We start from the raw sequence: 19,840 nt of genomic DNA on the forward strand, positions 1-19,840 counted from the left end.
GTACACCACTGATGTGATTGGAAGACACTGGATCTTAATTAAAAATCTGTAGTGAGGAAAAGCACGGCCAGCAGAACAAGAAAAAAAAAAAAAAAAAGCCGGAGAGATATTGCCAGAATACATAAAAAAGAAAGTTTTTCTTCTACTCAGGATAGACCAACTCTTTTTTCCCCCTGTGAAAACAACTTTAATCACTGCTGATGCAACAATGTAGCCATAAGAAGTAGATCGAACTCATTAACTTCACCTTGGGGTCAGGATATCTTAGACTGCATAACTCTCATACTGATTCATCTGGCTTTTGGTTTAAGGAAAATACTTTGAGTCAGCAAGTTTGAAGTTGTCCTCCAGTGTTGTCCCGTTTGCATGATTAAATCTCACATTAATGAATCATAGTGTATTACGGGGGTAAATCTGTATAGATGAAGTAGAACAGCATTGGAATTAATTGATTTCTAAGGTAATTAGCTTTTTTTAGAGACATTTTTTTAATACAGGTGCACTGTATTTCAGCTTGTGTACTAATGTGAAACAATGCCACCAACAGTTCACCCTGTCTACACCTCAAAGAAAACAAGTTCTTTTTTGAGCAAGTGTCCTGTTGAAGTTGACCTAGTTCCTTACATAAATGTTAGTGAGGGGGGCACAGTGGGATACGGAGTTAAAAAATAAAATAAAATTAAGAAAAGCATCCTGCAATTGAAAACATCATTTTTATGTCTTATACACCGACTGAAATTCCAGCATAATCCCATCACAAGTTTAAATCCCATGTTTCAACTTAAGACATGGAGGTCCAGTAATTTGCAGATTTTGAGAACAAACTTGGATAATTTTGGAGACATCACCTAAACAGTCATTTTGTTCTGCTTCACCTTCATTAAAGATCATGTTTATATATTGCACTGATTTGATGGAGGTTTAGATCTATAGCTCCATCATTCTAAAGGCCTATTTATCCTGAAAGCTTTATTTTTTTAAGACTAAAACTTAATTTGCGCCATCTTGATATATTCTTTACCAGCTACACATATACCAATAATTACATATCTTAAACCTCCCTTCCACATGACTTCAACAGTATTCAAACAGACCTTATGGTTGGAGAGATATACTCATTTCATTATAAGTATAAAAGTTTCAAGCAGAGGCCAAAAAAGGCACAGATTTTAAATGGTCAAGATGACTTCAGAAGCATCTTTTGTACAGACTTGAAACATGTTACTACTTACTGTAAGGAAAAAAAAAAAATAAAATAAAAAAAAAAAAAAGTCCATCCACAACAGAAAAGAGGATAGTGATGGTCAAAGCTGAAATCCTGACAAATTGTCACCATCTTTTTCCCCTAATTTTTCTCAAACTAAATTTCAAAAGTAAAAATTTCATCTTGCTCTGTAGATTATTATTTTTGTAGGATTCTGGGCTGGGTCTGAAATGTTCTATAGAAACCCAACCACACCGTACAGTTAGACGAGGGCTGAAATAAAATGTTTTAAAAAAAAAAATAAAAAAATATTTCTCTCGAATGGACTTTCCACTGCTTTAAGGAACAAACTCCTGCTCAGACTTTTCACAACCTTTGAATTAATGCTTTAAGAAGCAAACACCACAAGCAAAAGATCCATTGCAAATACAATTAAAGTTTACTAATCAATGCAATAATTTGAGTCAAATGTACAGGAGTAATTTTTTCCATTTTATTTTTTTTTTCTTCACATTATTGCTTTACAGTAAAATGCATTGGTTGGATATGTCCAGTATAGCAAGACAATACATTCATATAAGTTATACAGATGTCCTCAATAATGTTTTAATAACTTTACATTAAATATATTTTAATCATTATTCTTGACAAACAACTCCCACATCACATTGAGCTCACAGTGCATCAGGTCGCATTCAGTCAAAACATACTGGTCCTCTTGTGTTTAGGTTCCATTTCTAATGTGTAAGTGTGTACGCTTGTTTACAGGATGCCCATACAATTTGGACTTATGCAGAGCTATGACAAGAATGACGTCTCAGTTCAACCCCAGGTTCCTTCCTCAACCAAAAAAGAACTGACTTGGTAGCAAAGTCGCGAGCCAGACAACCGGTGAGGATGTACACTGTGCGTCAAGACAAGGACAAAGAGAAGGGCAGTGTTTGAACCTCTGCTGTGCACAAACTGGGACAGGACCACATAGAAAGCAAAAAAAAAAAAAAAAAAATACTGCACATTCTGAATCAACTAAAGTACAGTACTGACATGCTTTCTTCCCAGAAAGCATATTACCCCCCACCGAAAAAAAAAGGAAATTAAGCTTGGTAAGTCTGAGTGAACGTTTTGAAGAGGTTTAAGGAGTCTGTAGGCCCTGTGTGGTTGCCTCGATCCATTAAAAATCAGTTTAAAACCAGGTAAGGTAGCACCCTGAGGAGGTCCAAGGATTTGTAAATTCCTTAGAGGGTGGGCCCTCACCCAGGTCACCCAGTCCTGAGGGAAGCTGAGAAAAGTCATCCACTCATTCATCTAGTTTTCCCTCTGCTCTTTCAGCTAGGGTTGGTGAAAGTTAATGCCCTTGTGCAAGAGTGGAGAAAGACCAAAAAAAAAATAGGAAAGGAATATTTATAGAGGGAAGAGACTTCCCACAGAGCCACTGCTCCAGTCGTGTCCATGTTTTACGCTCAGTTCCTCGGCTGTCACACACCTGTGAGCTCACACATTAAGTACTACTAGACAAACTGACGTCACATCTCCACGGGATGCCCCGTCTTATATGGCAACCTTGCAGGGGCCTTTTGTTACATAAATTCTTTACATTTAGATTGCATATACAAGTACCCTCCACCAATGAACTGGCAGGGGAATATTTTCAACACTTAAACACTCCCCACACACGCACACACACACTCACGCGGTGGTTTTAGTCTCTGCACCTGTTTTGTTGACTTCTCACCAGGGTTTTTGCATGATGTCAAAGTCTGGATTGCAGTGCTCTTAGCTGCCGATTTTTGTAAAGTGGGCCAGGCAGTTTCCATGGAGACACCCGGAAGCCCTCAGCGTTTTCACTGTGCTGTAGAGGAGCTGTGTTTAAAGTCCCAGCATGCACTGCAGACAGAGACGGGTGTGCTCACGTTGTCAATGAGGTTCCAGTCCGTTTTGAGAATCCAGAGGCCTGTGTAAGAAACGTAGTTGGGCCCAAACCAAGCACACACATGCACGCAGTGTTCTCTTGCACACACATACCATCACGCTGACATGTACACTGAAAGTACACACACACAGAAGGAAGCACTAGTTGATTCAGAATGACAGGACGGCTGTTAAAGTGCAATATCTACATGTAACTCAAAAATCAATACACCATCACCATCTCCACCTCCTGGAGTTGTTCATCTCCAAGATTCCCTGATAACCGACGGTTGTGATTGCCACCCCTGCACTGGTAGAGGGGCTGCAGTAGCCCCTACTGGCCAGAGAGTGTTACAGCAGACAGTGTCAAGAACCATCTAGTTTCTTTGCATTTGCTATACCTTCAAGCTGCTGCCATCTTTAAATGAGAAAGTCATCTGATGATGGTTACTTGCATCTGACAGATGTGGAGCCAGTTTTTTTTTTTTTTTTTTTTTTTTGTTTTGTGTTGTCTGTACTTGTGCAGAGGAAAAAGAGGAACAACCCAATGCCAAATGGAAAATCATGACAAAGTGGAGTTGTTACCAGCTCCAGACAGACCTCTGAGAGGTTCAAATCTAACGGAAGCAAGAAAAGCATTTTCATGTGCAATTTGTTTCAGTGAGAAACGAGCAATGTCTGATATTTGCAACAAGCTCTCCATTTTTTCAAACTAGACAAAACCTTGTTTTGAAAAAAAATAAATACAAAAAAAAGTGTTTACAAATTTACATTGTGCACTGGTGCAGATGCATAACACCCTCACAGTCACCTGATTTGGACTGTGATACATCTAGACACAAAGTGTCCCAACAAAAAAGGTCTTTAAGAAAACAGAGCAGATTCAATCAAGCAGTTGAGGGTCAGAGTCACACAGGGTGAGTGAAGCACTAACAGTGTCTGCTCCCTGATGCCAAAGGCCATGCCAGGGGATGCAGGTCCAAGCTGGAGAAGGGGAGCTGCCAAGGACAAGACCCCACCTACAAGGGGTTGCTTAGGACACTGTGGTAACTCAGTAAATCTTTTAGGAATGACTTTCAGGAGAGTTCTCACTACAGTATGCAAGGGCTTTGATTAGAGTCAGGATTTGTGGTTAGATTTTTTTTCCTTGATATACTGATTTGGTTTGTGGAAAAGCTTTAGAAATGGTGTGGAAATCTACAACGTGAACAGTGAAAAAACACACCGACAATCAACAGGGGCACTTATGATTCTGAAGGTCCCCAACATCTAAAGGCATGCTGGATGGGTAGAAAGTTTGCAGGCGCACAGAGAAACTAAAGAAAAATTACTGCAGAAACACGCATCGCCTGAAATAATGGGCATTAAAAAAATAGAAAAAAAAAGAAAGGACTGGCACTGTGTGACAAGGGGACAATTTCGAGCTATATTCGAGTCCATTCTTACAGTGCGCTGCCTCGTACAGAAATTAGATTCTTTTATCAAACTAGAGGATTTCAAAGAAAGAGTCAAAGCAGGAAAAAAAAAGTCAGCACATAGGTCCAGTATTATTAGAGGGGGAAAAAAAAAAAAAAAAAAAAAAAAAAAAAAGGACTACAGGAACATTGAGGTTTTGGTATTTGAAGCATACTGCTGTGCTTTACTCCTCCATGCACATGGGCAGGTTGACAAAAGTGAAGACGTTGTATTCTATCATGATGGAGAAACAGAGGAAAACGGCATACAGGATGATGACGTACATGCCCAGCTTGAAATCCAACCGCCACTTGTTCAGATGGATCCCCAACACCTGCAGATGTTCACAAAGCCAAACATAAAAAGAAGGATGGCACTCAGCATGAGATTAGACAGTCTGAACAAAGGAATATTAATATTTTCTAATGTGGGGCATTTTTAAACAATAACCTGAAAGAATCTCATATTGAACACAAGACATGCACCTCATCTGCATATCAAAGTTCATGTTGATGCAAACTGCAACAATTTTACTTAAATACAATAAAAATTAAAGGGTTGGGACCATTTCCATTCTGGGCAAAAACAAGATCACAATGGAAACTTAAAGGAGCTCATAAATGGTTCTTCATCCTTTACTTCTTTGAGTCTTGAAATTTAATTAAGCCGTTTTATAGCCAGTTGTAAAAAAAAAAAAAAGTGGAAAATGTGTTGCTACTGCATGGCTTAGATTTCAAAACTATTGCTGTAAGTGTAAAGTCTGCCGCTAATCGTGACATTTAATTGATAAACATAATCTTTACAAATCAGTTTAAGTAATGTTCAGTCATTGGCTGTGTGGGGAAATTATGATTTGAAGCCTAATAGATACAAGACACTTTCTAAGTAGAAAGCTGGATGTTAACAAAATACCATATAATTTAGTAAGGGGCACAGATACAGTTGATAGTTTTATGTTAAAAACATGAGCATGTTACCCTACTTATGCCTTAGAATCATACTGTATGCTCACCGTTAATGCCACAGAGCCCAGCAGAAGCACCACTGAGTACACCAACCCCCGACTGTTAATCATCACCTGAAACAAAAACATGAAATCAGCAACACATTTGCAGCTCCGCATGCTTCATCCAAAAGGCATTACTGGGTGGACATCTGAGCTCTCGTGAAAGAAACCTACCACTGATCCGTAGCTGACACACATGGTCTGTATTGCCCATGGAACCCCAAGTCCCACTAGAATATCAAATACATTGCTACCAATAGTGTTGGACACTGCCATGTCACCCAGACCTGAAATCAAAATGAGAGGTAAAAAAAAAAAAAAAAAAGAGGAAGTTATTTATATGCAGATAAAGTTTTTTACTCAACATTCAGGTTAAACAAAGTTTTTATTTTTTCCCCCAAATTGTCTGTTTTTCTGAACTTTGATTCTCAGGAGGAACTTTTTCAGCTGGAAAGGTAGTGACAGCTCTGCACAGTAATAACAATAAGCAGCTCTGCACCAGTTTCTTTCCTGTGTTCTCCTGTGGAATACTTTGTGCAGTAGATTCATACTCGCAGTTTGTGTCTGTGCACACAGGAGACAAACACCTTTGAATACACACTGTACTGTGTTGAAAAAAGCCAACATGCCCCTAACTTTGTTTGCATTGTAAGATTTTTCATTTGAATATGCTGCTCTTCCACACTTCTGATAAAAAAAAAAAAAAAAAGTGACTGCAGCTACTTTAACTTAAATAACACAGTGCATCTGCTGTAAGATTACACAGTTTTAAAATAAGCATGAAGTGTGAAGGCTCTCTGGTTGATAATATTAAATGTGAACCACATAATGACAACATCCACATCTGCCTTTTTGCTCATAAATCCAAGTTGAATCTAAAATGTTTAGAAAAATCACTGCCAATTTAGAGAGTGTCGTTGAAGTGAAGCATTGTCACAGAGTCTAAAGAATACTTTTTAAAAATGTATATATTTAAAAAAAAATTACTGCAGAGTGGTAACAAATACTACACCAACACACCACAGAGCTGTTTCTATAATTACATTCAGTCTCAAAATGGAAACGCTATACCTTGCCGAGCCACAATGAGACTGGCTATGCAGTCTGGAACGCTTGTGCCTGCAGCCAGAAATGTGATGCCCATGATGACATCTGGGATTCCCAAAGTGTAGCCAATTATAGTTACCTGTAGAAATAAGAAAAGAGTCAGCACAATTTCTCATCACATGTGATGCATGTGATTAACCAAGACTAATGGGCCCTGTTAAAATATTCTGTCGCTCATCGCTCCATATAGTTTTCCTATTAATAAAAACAGAAGAGTTTGCTTAATTTAATATTTGATATAGTATATTTTGCATCTTACAGTGCCAAGCAGATGACGGTGCTAGATTTAGGATATGTATATCTTCAAAATTACATTAATATAGTTTGAAATATGATGTTTGTCAATTTCCTGTATATCACAACAAACCTTAGTGAAGACACCACTTCTATAGCTGTTTGTTATTAGCATGAGCCAAAAGTATGCACAGTGTGTGTCTGCTAGAATGGGGCAGTGCTCTGCCCTTCAAGTTTAAAAATAGTCTTTAGCACAACAGTCAAGTGAAATTAAATGCCAGCTTCGTGGTTGGAATAGCTTTACTCATCAGAATTGCAGCAAAAGCAGAATCTTAAAAAAAAAAAAAGTTAGAAAAAAACAAAAAACATACCATCCAGACCATCAGATAGGAGAAGACTGCAATCCAAACAGTAGACAGGACAAAAGAGAGCATAAAGTATTTCTCCCAACGAGGCTTGGCACAGTTTGGGACGGTCAAGTAGAGCAGCAGGAGCAGAGGCCATGAGAGCAGCCACTTCAGCTTGCTGCCAATACCCCCTGCAGGAAAGACATTAACAAGGTCAGTGGTGTCAGATGTGTGATGGCAAACACTGGTACAAAAAGGCAATTTTCTTTGTTCATTATAAATATTCACCATTCCATTTCAATACACACAATTGAATTACATTTCCTTAACAAATGCATGTTTCACAATATGCCTGTCTATGCAATGTGATATAATTCCTATAGAATATGATGCACATTAAAGAGATTTAATGTGCTAATTTAGCTATTCTTTCATACTGCAGCTTTCTTAGAATATATCCTGAATGATTATATTATTGATTATATCCTGATGATTTCAGCTGCTCAACAGTCCAAGTCTCCATTATGATATTGTTTATGTCATAATGTTGCAAAGGTTTTCACCACCTGGACCATTTTGAGCTATACTGTTGCTGTTCTGTATATACAGAATGTGGTTTGGCATCATCTTGCTTAAATAAAGATGTAATGAGGATGGCTCAAACTCCATTATTATTAACAGTACATTCAGATTTGCCAATTACTCCCATATATCATTTGTCCCTTCCTCACCTTGCCTCTTATAAACAGCCTTCAAGATCCTCTAATTTGTTAGATGGTTTGTAGATTAAAATGTCCAAATTCTGAATGATAAAAGTTGAACTACATCTAAAAAAAAAAAAAAAAAACACTTTTACAGAGAGCTCACCATCTCACAATCTACTTCTGAAAGAAACTGGCTGTTTGAGATGCCAGAAACTACAGCATTCTCCTTTATGGTGGAGCTCGACTTTATTTGAAGCCTAATAGACTGAAACATTATATCCAAACAGTTAGATGAATTGCTCTTTTTCATAAGAAATCAGCGTCTTTTCACATCAGCAGTCACTAAGTGATAAAGGCAGTCTCTACGAGCTGTCAAAGATGATGATTATTAGTCATAGAATGAGAAGTCACTAATTTGAGTGCAGATATCAAAAAACTGCTGAAGCAAAAACATTCCTGCAAAGCTGTCCAACTGAAACCCCCCAATCAGCCCTAAACAAGTCCTTCAAATCAGTACCTATGGGAGGATATATAGTAGATTTTTGATATGACTGGTTTGTGGGGATCAGGTCTTTTCATTTACTAAAACATCCGTCAGTGCAAATAAATACAAAAACACCTACTTGGAATATGAAACGGTGAGATGGTGTCATTTTCCTCCGCCTCGGTGGGTTTGTCTTCTGGTACGTTTCCGTTCTCAATTTCAACTTTCCCATCAATCACTTGTGTCTCCACCCCATTGGATGCTTGCACCAACTTCTGGCGCTTTCAGAAAAAAGAAACTAAGTCAAAGAGCACACAAGCCACTGCTTTGCCACTATATAAGAAAATCTCTCTGGGCTTTTCAACACTTTACAGAAACTAAATCAGTTTAAATGATCAACATAAACTAATGACTGGAGCAACAGCCTGCTGTACCTCTGTAATGATTAGGCGACTAGCCATGCGCAGGCGGGTCTTGGGTCCAAAGTGGCTGGTAACCATCACACGGAGGCCTGCCTCTGGAAACCTGAACTTTGATGGGCTTTCATTCATCATCTCATCCACCATCACCACAGAGCCGCGGCTGTAAGCTTTGCTTGGCTTGACTAATGAAGTGGAGGAACACATTTAAGATACAGAATATAAACAAGTTGAATAAACCCACTGCTACAGTATCCCACAGAGCAACATACAAGATCAGTGAGTAACTCTCCAAAGAGACAATGGACTGTATTAAAAGATATCTAAATGTTCATTTTGTGGTCCTTGGCGTTACAATTTCAGGTCAAAAATAACGCGTTCTTGTGCATTAGAGGGGCATGTACAACCAGGGGACAGAAAGCAGCGCTCATCTCAGTTTAGCAGAGCCAAACTCTGAAAGAGATGACAAGGCAGTTAAATTCAATAGCCTAGAAAGATAGATGGAAATTATTGAAAATTCCAAGGGGATCACAGCCCCTTGTTAAAAGCGGATTGTGGTTCCAGACCACTAAAGACTAAGAGGACCAGGGTCCCATGAGTTACAAAGACAAAGTCTCTGTAGTGCTCACTGTGTGTTATAACAAAGAACTCTGATCCGTGTCATAAGACTTCTCTTAAAACTTCATAGAAAACATAAAAGCCTTTATCTAAAGAGTCGCCTGTATGCATATATCATGTAAAAACACTAATGTGTCAGGCCGTGCATTTACCGAGATGTGACAGCAGCTTAGCCTGGAACGGCGGCTGGAACTAACTGGATTGTTAACTTGGACCTCTCTGAATTCAAATCTGTTGTCCAGGATGCTTGAAATATGTTTTATAAAAGTTTCTCTGCTTGTCACTTTACAAAGAATAATCTTAAAAATATATTCAATTTACAAGATCCTGACACTCCTGACAATAGTTTCCAGCTTATTTCATAGTAGTTTTTATATGTTAAGCGCTGCAGGTTGTAAAGTTGCAAACATTAATGCATTTTGAGCCCAGTGAAAATAACACAACCATTTACACTGTCTAATAAGGACAGCAGAAACCAACAGCTTGAGAAAAAAAAAAAACCTATATGAAAACTGAGCTATAAAATATAAAATCACTGATGTTAGTTAAATCAAGGATTTACAGACATGATGCATGTTTAAGAAGTTTACTGCAATCTTATAAACTGCCAACTGCAGTTTTGTCCCCTGGATGATCACACATCCAGTAATGTTTGCACACAAGAAAGCTGTCTATAAAGACAGAATGCAAATTAATCATTAACATTCCAGCTGCACCACGCAATAGTTCTGTATAAACAAATTTTACTCTCTCAAACTGGTGTTTAGTTAAATTTACTTTATATGGACAGACTAAGGCAGCCATGAAAAACAAATAATCATAAAAACTGATTACTTTAACTTTCAGGCCTTTGAATTACATTCACTTAAGAATTTAAGTTTTTCTAATCCGTGTATTTAAAAAAGAACATCTTGCATTATATGTACTCAAATTTAGTCTGTAAAACAGTTGAGCCTAGTTGTGACAATGTAGAAAATTATTTGACATTAAGATTAAATAAAAGCTCCAAATAGGGATGCACCTAGTGACTATAAGTGTTGGATGAATTGCTTCCATCATCCTTTTAGTAAGGAGGACACTGCACACAGCACCAGACGGGTTTCTTAATAAGAGTGTGTTTTGCAAAGTATATGATTTCTGGGTACTGAACTTCAAATAGTTCTCAAATTGCCTGGTGCAGCTTTGAAGTTTGCTTACCAGTTGTGAATATTTATGCACTGGCTGAGATTGATTTAAAAAACTATGACAGAAGATTTAACCTTACTCACTTCAAAAAGTGCCAGACGCATTAAACAAATGGTCAGTCTTCAGCTACAGCTTAAAAAATGCTTTATTAGCAGCCCGTAACGCCACTTTTGCCCTTTACTGGGAGTTAGCTTTAAGATGCAGTGCACAGGGAATAAAACAAGTTCTACAGTACACTTAGTTTAACTTGGCCTTAATTTGACTTATTATGCATGCACCAATGCACATAAATTTACTGTGTAAACAGATCCAGCATAAACATTTCCTCTTGTGAAATTCATTACCACTTCAGGAAGGAGAAGGTCTACGCTCTAGAGACTGGCAGACGTAGTTTGCAAGCAGCGAAAAAACTGGCACACAGCAGCAGAACACTGACAATGAGCAAGAATAGGTTTAGTAAGGCTAAACAGACAGGCATGTTAGCGCTAATGCAGCCAAAGTGGAAAAAGTGAAATCTCTCAGAAGGGTTAAATGTAACTGATTAGAAGTATTTGAGTAGGTTGAAGACAAGGAAGGAAGAAATGCTGGACTGTGGCTCAGAATTCAACAAACAGAACATTAAGGTTTTGTTTTTTTCCCCCCTTGGTACTTAGTTGTTAAACTTCTACACATTATAAATCAAACTTCCATAATCTAAAAATAGACATTGATAGTAGTGTTCCCATTTAAAGCAAAGCACTTTCTAGTGCTCAAAGAGCTAAGGCTTTTTAAAGAAAAAGAAAATGCTCTGCATATTATTAAAAAAAGGAACAGGTTGACATTATTGTAAATGTCATTTTGCTTGCAGCTAGTTAGCTTAGCATAGTTATTTCTGACTAGCTGTGACCTCATGTTTACAGTTTTATGCTGCAATGAAAAGCAGCACAAAAAGTAAGGAAGTTTGTATTTGGTTAGTTATTTCTCCCCTTTAATAATGCCAGTTGGCGTTGTATGTGTGTCAGTTACAAATCTATGACTGGCACCCAAATGGCATCTAACTGATCAGAATGAGTTTCTGGAGCCAGTGTCAATCCCATATCTCCAGAATATGGGACAATACTGTCTCCCATACGCTACTGTTTTTCCCAAATATGTCTAATGCAATACAAATATGCATTATTAAAGGGAATATATAATCAGCCACACAAATTGGTAAACGATTCTCAAAACTGTCTTGGCCAACTTTCCAGCAGAATACAGTATTAGCTGAAGCAGTTTAAGTCAGATAGGCAGAGAGGAGCAAAGATTAAAGCCACAGACCCTGCAACAGAGGAAATGTCCTCAATCATCCAAAGATTCAGACTCAAATCATCCATTTCATGGGGGCCCAGCCTGTCTGATTAACCTTACCTGCTGAGAGTAAAGGCGATGACGGGTCGTCATCCCAAACATAGTCATAACAAGTATTACCGTCCTCCATCTCACTGCTGCCTGCCGCATTACCGTTGGCCACATTTTTCTTAGCCTTCCCTGTGAAAAACTTCTGCATGCTGGAGTTGAATCTAAGAAACAAAGAACAGCCAAATAAGAATTATATGGTTAATTTGAGGTAAAATATAAAAATAAAAAAAAAATAGAACGTTGAATGTTTAAAAATTAGTCTCAGACTTTACCAAATCACCCATTTGCTCTTATAATTTAAGCTGGCCTAGTTTTACTAAAACAGCCTTAGTGTTACATAATCCAAAACAGGCTGACATATGTTCAGCACTGAGTAGAAAAAAAAAAAAAGCCAAAATGTTTCTAAAGGGCAACTGTAAGGTTTTCATCAGCAACACGACTTCAGTGAGACCATCCAGGTAGCATGTATAATGAATAAATAGAATAGTTACCTTTATTAGAAGCTGTTCCTTTGTCAAAAATTATCAAAATATATGAACTTTGAGCTTTAAATTGTATTCAGCTCTGATATTAGTTTATTAAATTTTGTAAATAATGGAGCCAAAACCATTTTCTTCCAAACCCCTGAAAAGGCATTTCATACGCTGAAAAAACAAAGACATGACTAAAAGATGCAATTTTTGTAATGCAGTTTACAGTGCAAGCTTATTTTTAAAGGAAAAGCTGTGGCTGATGTTGAAAGCTGTGGCTGATTAATGTTTGGACTCCAGCTGTTGCTTTGGAACAATGGCCATACCACTGTCCCACTGGAACCTGCAGTGCTTCCCTAACAGATGCGTTGCTGTATTGGCAACATCAGTGCAATGAACAGCCAGTGGAACTGTTGCACGCATGCAAAACTGCTGCATATCAGTCTTATAAGCATTAAAAATGGTTCCATGATAACTGGAGCATAACCATTCCTTCATCTTCAGTGACAGCCATGTCATCCCCCAGCTGCAGTCATAAATCAGAGTTACAGTAGGGGAGTGGTCAGTTGGAACTGGTTAAGGGAAGAGAAAAAATAAATAAAAAAAAGCTTGTTTTAATGGCAAATGCTCTGGGGCAGTCAGTGTATCTACAGCTGCAGAGGCACTGTGGTCTCCACAGTTCCTCTAAAAACAGTTGAGCATTTCTCCACGAGTTAGGGAAAAGAAAAGCAGCATTATAGGGCAATGTGAAAGTAGTCCTCTAAATGTTTTACCATCATTTTGGGGGGAGTCCAAAATTCTAAGTTAGCAAAATAACAGAAATATCCCTAAAATCTACACCAGCTGAAGAATTTAATTTTCCACCTTTCCATGTGTTGGTGTCACCCTCTATGTGCTAACAGGGGCTAAAATTACCCATCAATCAGTTTTAGCGTTTTTAGGTGTGGGTCCTGGAGAGGTTACAGGTTTTAGATCAGAGTGTGAGGTGGGATTTCCAGGGGAGACTAAACTGTTAGTACTTAGAGTCTGAAAAGGTAAGCTGAGTGAATTGAGGCATAGAAACATTGAAGACATTATTTTACTAGGTAACAATGAATGGAAACACTATTTGCATAATTAGTGACACTTGGATGACAAAAATGTATAAATTTGGCTCCATTGCTTAGTGTTTATGAGCCATTTCAGAATTGTGGGTGCATTTTAGGCATGTATTGTTAGTTTTGGAACACAAAAGCCATCTTATTTGCAGGTTAAATGCTGATGAGATTTTTTACACCTTTATCCAGCAGCAGGGGGAGGAGTCCTGAAGGGTCTAGGCTCTACCAAATTTTGACTAGAACAGCCCAAAATGTTCAGATAATTTTGGAGAAAGGAGACATGACAGCATATCCTAAAGCAAGCACTTATTCCTCCAAATGAGAAAGAAGAGGAGTGATCCGGTTAAGCTTATGCTCTTAGCCACTGCAGAGGGAGAAAGATTAAACTCTCACGGCAGGGAGAGAGCAGGCTGCTGCTGAGTGTAACACAGATTATCAGCTGGACAGAAACAACAGCACACGACAGCTTGGTTGTATTATTCTTAAAAAGAGACAAATATGGCCTAATGGAGAGTGCTTGCACCAAAAAATGGAAAGCCTATGATTTAAAAGAAATAGAAGAGGGATGGCACTACAGGTTCTCTGCAGTCAACCAATTTTCTATGATAAAAAAAAATGGCTGAAATTACGTTTGGTAAAGCAAAGACTTCCTAAAATCAGAAAAACAAGAAATTGTAAAATTGCACCACAAAAACTGAACACATTTTCAGTTTAAGTGCATTGTAATCAACGATGTTCAAGGCTTCAAGTAGAAAAGTCATTTTCCTTGATCTGGGGAGGGGACACAAATAGGATACTCCCCTCAAGCTGGAAACCCGCTGTCCTCTCGTGGCAGCACCGTTTACACTCAACTCAGATATGTGTGCACAAGAGTGTGAAGCAGAACATGTTACTCAGCATGCCGGATTAAACGAGAATCATTAAAAATATGCAGAACTTACTTCATGACGAGGATGTATCCTGCATACATGACAACCAGCACTAAACTCTCCCACCTGATAAAAAAATAAGAACAAGCTCAGGTCAAGTTCAGATCCCCTTGCATTATACAGAAAAAGTTAAGATTTCAGCTCATATTCTAACAGAGCAAGTCATTTGGGAGTGTTGACTGAAAAAAAAAATCTGCAAGCTTAAACAAAGCCTGACTAAAAGAAGAAATGTCCAAATTAGACAAATTAGGTTATAGTTTCTTAGCAGCGCAAGACTAACTTAAGCTTAATTAAAATCATACTGGGCTTTTCCCCATATTGACCATGCACCAGGTATTGTCATAGAATAACTTCCATCATTTATATTGAATGGATACTACCTAAAATCTAAAACTCATACAGACGAGCTTGGTATTGGACCGGAATGTCTATACAATTTTACTTTTCTCCCATTTCAAATTAGATGTTTAAATAAACACAAAACCTGGCACTCGGTAGACAAAAATCATCCTGATCTATTAAGGTAAATAGAGGTGATGGCAAAATGTATTGGTTTAGCTAAAAGTCAGTGTAAAACTTTGGCATAGAATTGCCACCCAGCAACAGAAGTTTGTCATCTTTACACGATATATGGAATTAAGTTGTACGTCGTACACATTTACAGTCATTTGTGTTACCCATAAATTACGTAAGGAGTTAAACTGCTTGGGCTAAAAGTGGGTTATATTTAGCCAGAGATTTTCAGGGCTATGTGAGCTCTACGACTCAGCCGCAACATTGAAATAACGTCTGGTGCTCAGTGGACAAGGGATAATGGAAATGGAGAGTGAAACTGAGTCAGTTACAGCAACGTCCATTTGAAATTGGTTTTAAAGATCTCAGAGCACCAGGAAAAGGCAAAAACATTGAATTTGCAAAACAATTTTTTTTAAATGAATGTTTAATTATTTACAATAGTGGACAGAAAGGTTAAAGTGGATGATTCACTTACCAGACTATTTTATCATCATAGATGAACTGGAAGAAGTGGGACAAAAAAAAAAAAAAAAAACAGACATTTTAGATTTCTGGAAAAAACAAAATTATATTATATACATCTTTTTTTTTTTTGGTATCTGGTGTTCATAAATGTAACTTACTGCAATCAGAGCCACAACAGACAGGATGTAGTAGAAGGAATCCCTGAAAACAGCCCACCAGGTCAGCATCACTACCTGAAAGTTAACAGGGAAATCATGTTTTCTAAATGCACTCTAGTTTCAATAAATTTGGTTCATAAAAATATTCAAAAGCATTTTTTTTTTTTTTAAAAAAGATAGGTTTGGTGGTAGAATTACTCAGTAATACTCTGACTTGCCAAGCGCAGTTGTGCTTTTGTTTAAGATGGGCTCAAAAATAAGTGGTTACTGTTTTACACCTGATTTCATTGATCAAAACAGACCCCATGAAAACTGGAGAGGGGTTACAATCATTGTGTAATTCTGAATGAGTGATTGGTAAAACAGACATCGCAATTTCAGCCTTTGTCATAGTTGATAGAAGTAAAATCAGATTTATTGATCAGTGATGGATGTTCCTCGATCCAACATCAGCTTGCATCCATTGCTGGCTTGACTGTCCTGAGGCACCCCAGTACAGAATAGCTCTGTACTGGGGCGAACCTTGGACCCACCAGTTGAGGTGTGGGGAGAGAAGATAATGGCTAAGCTTTATCCATGCTAAACGTCAGTCTACCTCCCCATCACCCCACACCCCAGCACAGCCCTGTAGAGCTCCTACACCAGGTAGACTGGAAACCAGCACTGCTCCCAGTAGACCACAAACACACAATCAAATCAAATGAAATTTATTAATGTGTAGAATTTATTTTTACAATGCTTATATATTAAGTAGGTTTCTGAGGGGAGTTTGCAAGTTCTCCCCATATATGCATGGGTTCTCTCCCGACTTCCTCCCACAGTCCAAAGACATGCATGTTCGGCTGATTTGAGTCTAAATTCTCGCCAGGAGTGAGTCTGATTGTGTTGGTTCTGTGATGGACTAGGAACAGCTTCAGCCCCCTCACAACCCTGCATTTGTATAATCTGTTAGCGTGATAAATTATTCTGTAATTACAAGAAAACAGTTGCAAAGACACAAATTCAGCTGACAGCACCTAAAAACATGTAAAGATGGAACAATCTGATTATATGGTGATTGTATGTGATTGTAAACCTATAGTCCAGCAGTTCTAGTTTTGGAAATTTGCATTTCAAGAGGCATCCAAATACATACACCGAGTATACACTGAAAGGCTGACAATGGCTCAGTTAACATTTAAAACTGGAACTAAAAGTAAATTTGAATGTTGGACCAATTCCAATTGATCTCAAATTTTTATACTTTTTATACACTTCTAAAGCAGAGATGACCAATTCCTTCCTTCAAGGGTCAGGGACCCACAGGTTTTAGAGGTTTCTCTGTGCCAGCACATCTGAATCAAATAAAATGGATCTCAAACAGCTTGTCAAGTTCTGCACAAGCGTGTTTAGGACCCATTAATTTGAGTCAAGTGTATTTAAGCAGGGAAACATTGGAAACCTGCCGGACAGTGACCTTGATTGAATTAGACTTACCTGTTACAAAGCTTTACCGACTTGTATCAAGTAAATAAAATTTCAATTGATCACAGATTTGTCAAAATTATGGTCCTATAACAGTCTTCTCAGCTCATGTTTGAGAGTTCTGTTCTACAAAAAATGCAAAGCACTCATTTTTTCCCTTCTATCTGGAGCTGAAGTTAGATAAAACTTTGTAACAACCTTCTGTGAACCAATTTCTTGTGCAATCAGTCCCATTACTAATTTTTTTGCATCTTGCCTTCATCAGCATGTCTTCCATCTTTGTGCTATGTTCACATCTGAGTTTACTTATTTCATTTGCCTTTGTTTCGCCTCAGCAAAAAAGGAAACACTTGCGCCACACATGTGAAGCTCTGAAGTCTATAAATAAACAAAATGATGCAGATGCAGCAGTAAGTCACTCCTTCTGAATAATGCCCACACATACGCACCTGTCCTGCAAAGATGCCACAGACACCAATGATGCATAGGATGTTGAAGACTGCTGAGCCAACGATGGTCCCCACCCCCACGTCACCGTGGGTGATGAAGACACCTGCACACAAGGAGGCAGCCAGTCAAAATCTGGTGACACAAACCATCTGGGAATGTCTCGATGTGTATATTTCATGTGTGTATGTGTTGTTTGGGCCTGTTACCAATGACAGAAGCAAAAAGCTCTGGTGCAGAACTGCCAGCTGCCATGAAAGTGGCTCCTGCAACATCTTCACTCAGATCTAGTTTCTGCACAAAACGAGGGAAAAAAAAAAAAAAAAAAAAAAAAAAAAAATAGGTTTATTTCAAAATATTGAAAACTCTGAAAAATGAAAAATTTAAAACTAAGCAGTACCTCACAGATTTTCTCCAGCGATGTCACAAAGTATTCATCGCATGTTATGGCAAGAGCCAGGAACATGTAGAGAGTCTGAACAGAACGACACAGGAGATTAAGGAGTAGAAATGCTGATAGCACCTTAGCAGAGCGCTCCACTACTAACAGGATGGATGATGGAGAAATCAAACTACAGTAACCTAATTAAAACTGAACCTGCATTGAATTGACATGCAAATGTCAATTCAATGATGAGCAGTTTTGCCTTACAAAGTGAAAAAAACCTAACAAGATTTGCATACTCCTGCCGCTATGAGACGGGAGGGCGAGAGGCAGCCTATTTCAGCAGCTGAGTAGAGATCTATAAATTATAAATCAGGCGTGACAGCAGTGCCCAGGCAACTCTGTCAGGCATGCTCTGCTCTATGCTATCCACAGGGGGCAGTGCAGGACTGCAGTTTGGAAAGACACCCCTCAACTGATACATTTTGTTCTCTGAACAGTGTGACTAGAACAATATTAAACCAAGCCAGTTTCCCATGCAAGATAAAGCTAAAAATGATCAAGGATATTTGAGGAAATATGTTAAAAATTTGATATGTCTACTGGAGATTTTTTTTTTTTAAACAAGGGCAAGTAGAGCATGCATTTAAAAAAAAAAAAAAAAAAAAATCACCTCCCGTGTTTTTCCCTGCAGCAGGGTGAAAAAAAAATAAATTTTTGTAACAAAGAATGACCTGCAGTTCTTACATCTCTTCTAGGTGTTTTATAACCTTATTGCATTTGTGTCCCACATACTTAAATTCAACACTTTTGCAGGACAGACTACAGTCCTGTGTGTGTTAAATCCAGCGTGAAGAGTTAAGTCTCTTTCCAAATAATTTTTCCACTGTCACACCTCACTTGTGTCTTTTGAGTCAAGTCAGTGGAGCCCAACATGACTGCATGTAGATGGTAATAGTTTCTAATACTGAGAAAAAATATTTTCAAAGCAATAAAATTAAATCTGTCATTCATATGAATCACAATAACAGTTAAACTGGGGCTAAAAAATACTGTCCAACTGTATTTATCTATAAATCTTTCAAACTCTAATAGAAGACTTCCTCAGAAAACCATAAAATTAATGACTTCTTGTTGAAATGTACAATAACAAAATGGCCAATCTATTTACATTATTTAATCTTTAATGAATCACATATGCTGTTAAACTAGAAACATTACAAGCTCCACTAAGTATTACACTTAAAGATGTATTCTAGTATCTGTGTAAGGAAATCCATATAATAATGCCACGGGATGTTAATTTGGGGAAATTGCTATCCAAAAGACTAGGCTGAAAATCAGGTTTGAATGTCCCCAATGTTTGGGCCCTACATCAGAAGGTTGAAAGGAGAAAGGATTCTGTGGTGGGAATAACTGTTAAAAGCCTCCATAAATCAGTTTGCTGTTCCATACATCACATGCAATTACTCTTATGAATTATTGGGAGGAGAAAAAAACTCACCAGAAAATGTGTAATAGTTAGATTGGTATCCATTTCAAACATTATGGCAACAGATCTAAAGAATTTACACTAAGGTAGCATTCAAATAATATAACGGGAACCTCAAAGATGTATATACCTTGACCAAGCATATTAATTCTGACCCTAGCCATGTGTTTTACACACTTTAGCAACTATTTACAAATATATGGGTATAAAATTCTGGTTTCTTGCATGAGAGTCAAACTACAAATGTCTGCTTCTTTATGAACATTCCTGGTCAAATAAGCTAACAAATGTGACAAAGTATACATCAAATGGCAATGCCATAATGTAACATTTAAGATGCATCTCCAAACAGAACTGTTAGAAAAA

General features: G+C 37.9%; 1 protein-coding gene across 2 annotated transcripts in view; it reads right to left on the reverse strand.

Moving 5' to 3' along the window:
* Positions 1–1,675: 1,675 nt before the first annotated feature.
* The window catches only part of slc24a4b (solute carrier family 24 member 4b), a 37,194-nt gene continuing 19,029 nt past the window's right edge, over positions 1,676–19,840 (reverse strand). Inside the window, exons 4-17 of one of the 2 annotated variants that reach the window (XM_041976609.1) lie at positions 17,998–18,072; positions 17,807–17,891; positions 17,600–17,703; positions 15,687–15,761; positions 15,539–15,564; positions 14,560–14,613; positions 12,121–12,212; positions 8,884–9,053; positions 8,589–8,724; positions 7,286–7,452; positions 6,645–6,759; positions 5,748–5,860; positions 5,580–5,645; positions 1,676–4,901 (exon numbers count right to left, since the gene is read on the reverse strand). In XM_041976609.1, coding sequence (XP_041832543.1) covers positions 4,752–4,901; positions 5,580–5,645; positions 5,748–5,860; positions 6,645–6,759; positions 7,286–7,452; positions 8,589–8,724; positions 8,884–9,053; positions 12,121–12,212; positions 14,560–14,613; positions 15,539–15,564; positions 15,687–15,761; positions 17,600–17,703; positions 17,807–17,891; positions 17,998–18,072 — 1,428 coding nt within the window. In that variant the 3' untranslated portion in view covers positions 1,676–4,751. Of the gene's footprint in view, positions 4,902–5,579; positions 5,646–5,747; positions 5,861–6,644; positions 6,760–7,285; positions 7,453–8,588; positions 8,731–8,883; positions 9,054–12,120; positions 12,213–14,559; positions 14,614–15,538; positions 15,565–15,686; positions 15,762–17,599; positions 17,704–17,806; positions 17,892–17,997; positions 18,073–19,840 lie in introns of both variants that reach the window. The other variant, XM_041976608.1, reaches the window with a different exon arrangement.

This window comes from Melanotaenia boesemani, chromosome 22 (assembly GCF_017639745.1).
Source record: "Melanotaenia boesemani isolate fMelBoe1 chromosome 22, fMelBoe1.pri, whole genome shotgun sequence".
Taxonomy (NCBI): Eukaryota; Metazoa; Chordata; class Actinopteri; order Atheriniformes; family Melanotaeniidae; genus Melanotaenia; species Melanotaenia boesemani.